The sequence below is a fragment of the Pistacia vera genome, unplaced genomic scaffold (assembly GCF_008641045.1).
Source record: "Pistacia vera cultivar Batoury unplaced genomic scaffold, PisVer_v2 Contig1042, whole genome shotgun sequence".
Taxonomy (NCBI): Eukaryota; Viridiplantae; Streptophyta; class Magnoliopsida; order Sapindales; family Anacardiaceae; genus Pistacia; species Pistacia vera.
Window position 1 is genome coordinate 32,993 of NW_022195074.1, and position 3,932 is coordinate 36,924.

General features: G+C 38.0%; 1 protein-coding gene across 2 annotated transcripts; it reads right to left on the minus strand.

Moving 5' to 3' along the window:
• Positions 1–274: 274 nt before the first annotated feature.
• Positions 275–3,575, minus strand: LOC116126839. 2 transcript variants are annotated; one of them, XM_031412520.1, is made up of 2 exons: positions 3,384–3,575; positions 275–3,273 (listed from the first exon to the last, which is right to left on the minus strand). In XM_031412520.1, the coding sequence occupies exon 2, from the start codon at positions 3,265–3,267 to the stop codon at positions 502–504; it is 2,766 nt and encodes a 921-aa protein (XP_031268380.1). In that variant the 5' UTR covers positions 3,268–3,273; positions 3,384–3,575; the 3' UTR covers positions 275–501. The 2 variants fall into 2 exon arrangements, with proteins under 2 accessions (XP_031268380.1, XP_031268388.1); XM_031412528.1 differs by having other exon boundaries at positions 275–3,053; positions 3,384–3,574.
• Positions 3,576–3,932: the final 357 nt, after the last annotated feature.

The following is a 3,932-nucleotide window of genomic DNA, read 5'->3' on the forward strand; positions in this document are numbered from 1 at the left end:
CCAATTTAACTTTTTTTAAAATATTATTCTAAAACCTATCAAAATAATCAACCAATCGGCCCATAATTATCCAGACAAAGGTTTCTCATCCTTTTCAAATCATGAAACCTCAACACTAACGATGACTGGCTTCCTAACACGACAAATTAACCAAAGAAAACCAAAATCCTAAAAGTACCGATAATAGTTCCATAATGAGAGATCATTTACACAATAAAATCCAAGCCCAACAGATCACTAGGGACTTAAGAAATCTTTCCGTAGAACACAAGCATAGTAATATACCTAATTCATTCATAAAGGTCTTTCTTTCTGATAGCAAATAAAAATATGAGCAATATGGTCAGATATGACAACTATATCTACTTCCTCAGCCATAAAATTAAGTCAACTATTTGATCCTACTCCATCGCTGACAAAAAGGAACTTATATTAAATACACATCTGAGAAGAAATGCCTAAAACTTTCATACTACAAAGAATCTATCAGAATTTGTGGTATCAAGTTGCATTCCCCTCTATAGATATTGCAACTTTTCTGCTTCGCTTCGTTGTTGAACGAGGAGAACCTTTACTTGTCGTAGAAGACATGTATTTGAGACAGTAACTAACAAGTGCAGGCCCGAAAATGCTGTACTTCCCAGCGCTACTAAAAGCTGCTTCTGCATCTTCACGTTTCTTGAAAACCACTTTGGCACGCTTACTCTTCAATACTTCAGTCTCTAATTCGTTCAAAGGTCCAAAACGGCCAAATATACTGTTCAGATTTTCTTTCGATGGAACAGATTCTGAGTCTGTGAAATTTAGAATCAAAGCCGTGGGAGAGAGATCTTCATTACAACATCCATCTAAGGGGTCTGCTGGCTTCACTGCTTCCACTTCAAGAGTTTCACCAACAGTTCCAGACTCCATATTGGCGCTCAAATGAACAGCTGATTGCGCTTCAACAGGGGAAACATCCTTTTGGCTTGGGTCATTACGCAACACTTCTTCAACTTCATTTTTATTCTCAAGTGGTTGTTCTTCTTCAGGAATGCTTTCAATTACCCTGTCAGTCCAATAAGAATCTTTAATAAGGTCCAACTCAGGTGTCTCAGCAGTTTCAGACTTGTTCAACATTTTCTTAGTTTTGTCACCAGAAACTTCTCCCTGAGACAGTTCCAGGCTGACTGAATTCCTGAATTTTGAGAAAAAACTAACAAGAGAAATCAAGAAGCTGTATCTGGTCATGGGATCTCTGGCAGCCAAGCAAAGCTGCGACAGAAAATCATCAATTGAAGAATCCTCTGCTAGAAAGTGCTTTTTACTTTGAGAATTCCTTAAGTCATATTTCTCTTTTCTTTTATTGTTAACCACAGTTTTTGGAGATGTTCTATCACCGTACTTAAGCATTGGACTTGACCCATTCAGCTTGTTTGCAACCTTAAGTATGCTATTTCCAACCCCGAAAGTTCTCTTAATTGGTAAACACTTATCAGCCCCAGTTGACAAATCACTCTTCTCATGTTTCACACGCAACATATCACCCCTCTTATGATTCACAGTCATATCATCAGAAATCGAATCAAGCCTCTTATGTTTTGCAGCTATCTCATCAGACGTGGAATCAATTGAATTACATTTCTTACTAGAAGATAATGAAATCACCTTATCACCTTTACCATCTGATCCTCTTTTACCATTGGACATATTTGTGCGCTTATCAGCCAACAAGTCCGACAAACTTTTCTCTTTTTTGCTTGGACGTGCACTATCACCGGAGATTTGCTTCCGCTTACGAGAAGAACCACCTTGACTATTTGACATCCCTGTTCCACAAGATGCTTGCTTGTCATCTTTGAAATCAGGAGCAGCATTTTCCGTTACCTCAGCACTGTGCTTCACTTCTACTGAAAGTGGGATCTCAGCATCACTATCCAGCAACCCACCAAGCACATTGAATTCAGGCAGCTGCAAATAACCCTTCCAACGAAAGAATGCTGACAATTGAGCTTTAACTGTCACCAAACCCAGCCTATCAGCCCCACTATAATGTAACGACTGTGCTAAAGCTTTTACATGCTCAAAAAGTTTTACAGGATCAAAAGAAGCTGCATTGGAGTAACTGTCCCCACCATCTATTGTACTTGACTCTTCCCTGACTCCAGCATTAACTATCATCTGAGTTTTGATCTCAGTTAAAGCTTCTTCAGGGATGCAAGAACAGGCTAGCCCAAATTCCGCCCGTCTAAAAACCTCTTCCAAGGCGCAATCAACAGCACAATGGAAATCTTCCAGATTGCTCTGGCTTTCCATTTGCATGAAATGCTCCCGAAAAGGTTTTATTTTTGATGGTTCATTCCAAGCAAATGTCTGATCCCCAAAATAAGCAATCAAATAACTATATTTCTTAAAATATTTCTTTGCCTTTTTTGTTGCAGCCGAAGGAGCAAATATCTGCCCTGGCCACCAAGGATGGCTCCTTACTTTACCCCACACCAAATCAGACGCACAAAAATCCTGTTTTGAGGCAATCAACTTCATACTCCTATCAGCTACATTTCCATCTGTTGTACAACATGCATTCAAATCTACCTCAAGACTGACCCCATATGACTCATTCAAAACATCTGAAGAAGTCTCCACCTCTGAAACATGAATATCCACAAGCTGATCTTCATTACACCCTGGTTGTACATCAATTTCCATCGCCTGATTTTCCAAGCCATCAGAAGTTACCTCCTCATATTTGTGAGTTGGTGGCTGTCTTGCATCCTGATCAGATGAGCTTGAATTCCCAGTAATATGATGCCCTTGCTCCAATACCTCCCCAACAGGCCCCCCAATCATATCAAGATTCATTCCTACTTCCCCAGAAGCTCTTTCAACTACATCAGTCGACTCTGCTTTATTCTCATCAGGCATAGAAACATCATCACCACATCTATCCATACATTGGGCGGCTTCCACACCAACCTCCCTATCTAAACATTCATTGTCTTTTTTCTCATCAATTACACTATCTAATACATCCACTTCTCTTCCAATACCTCCACTACTCATACTAAAATCATCTGCACCAATATTCAAGTCACAAATCACCTTAGTGGAACCAGAAACCCTAACTTGATCAACTACAGTATCCTGAAACTTAACCTGACCATTAGAACATTCCTCTAGGGTTTCAGCTCTAAAGTCACCAATCACAGGTGTATCAACCTCATTTTCTCGGTCAACCGAGACGGCCTCTGCGTTTAAATCGATTTGGTCGTGTTTTATAGACATCATGCAACCCTAGAAATAAAATATACCGCTCTAAATTACTAAAACAATACTGAACAACAACATTCAAAATACAAATATTTAAACATTAAACTTCAAATAGAAAGAAAGAAGCAACTTACTTGAAGTGAACTGTAATGCCGTCGATAGATAGAGAGCGTTTGTTGAATAAGTTGTTGAAAAACTGAAACGTTTCGGATTTTAATAGACGCAGGTGAGGGAGATGAAAGGGATGATGTCGTACCAAAAATCGTTTTCCATTTTTCTTTTTTCTTTTATATTTGGTTGGCGGAAATAATGAGAATATGACTTCTAGAAGACACGCGGCGCGATCAGCCGACTTTGGAACTAAAGCAGGTGTGATTACTTGGAGTCCATCCACAAGTGGTCATCGAATGGGGCTGTCAAGGTTTTTTTTTTTTTTTTTTTTCTTTTTTTCGGGTTACTTGTTAGTTGTTACCAACATTTTATATAGATAATGTTACATTATAATCAAATTATAACACTATTTTGTTATATATATATCTTCATTCCAATTAAAGTTGTTCATTAATTATTATCATCTAGAAAGAAAGTTAAGATTTATGTTTTTGTTCATAATCCATGATAATTTGTACATTATTACTTTCTCACGAAAAAAATTAAAAAATATATTTTAAACTATTTATCAG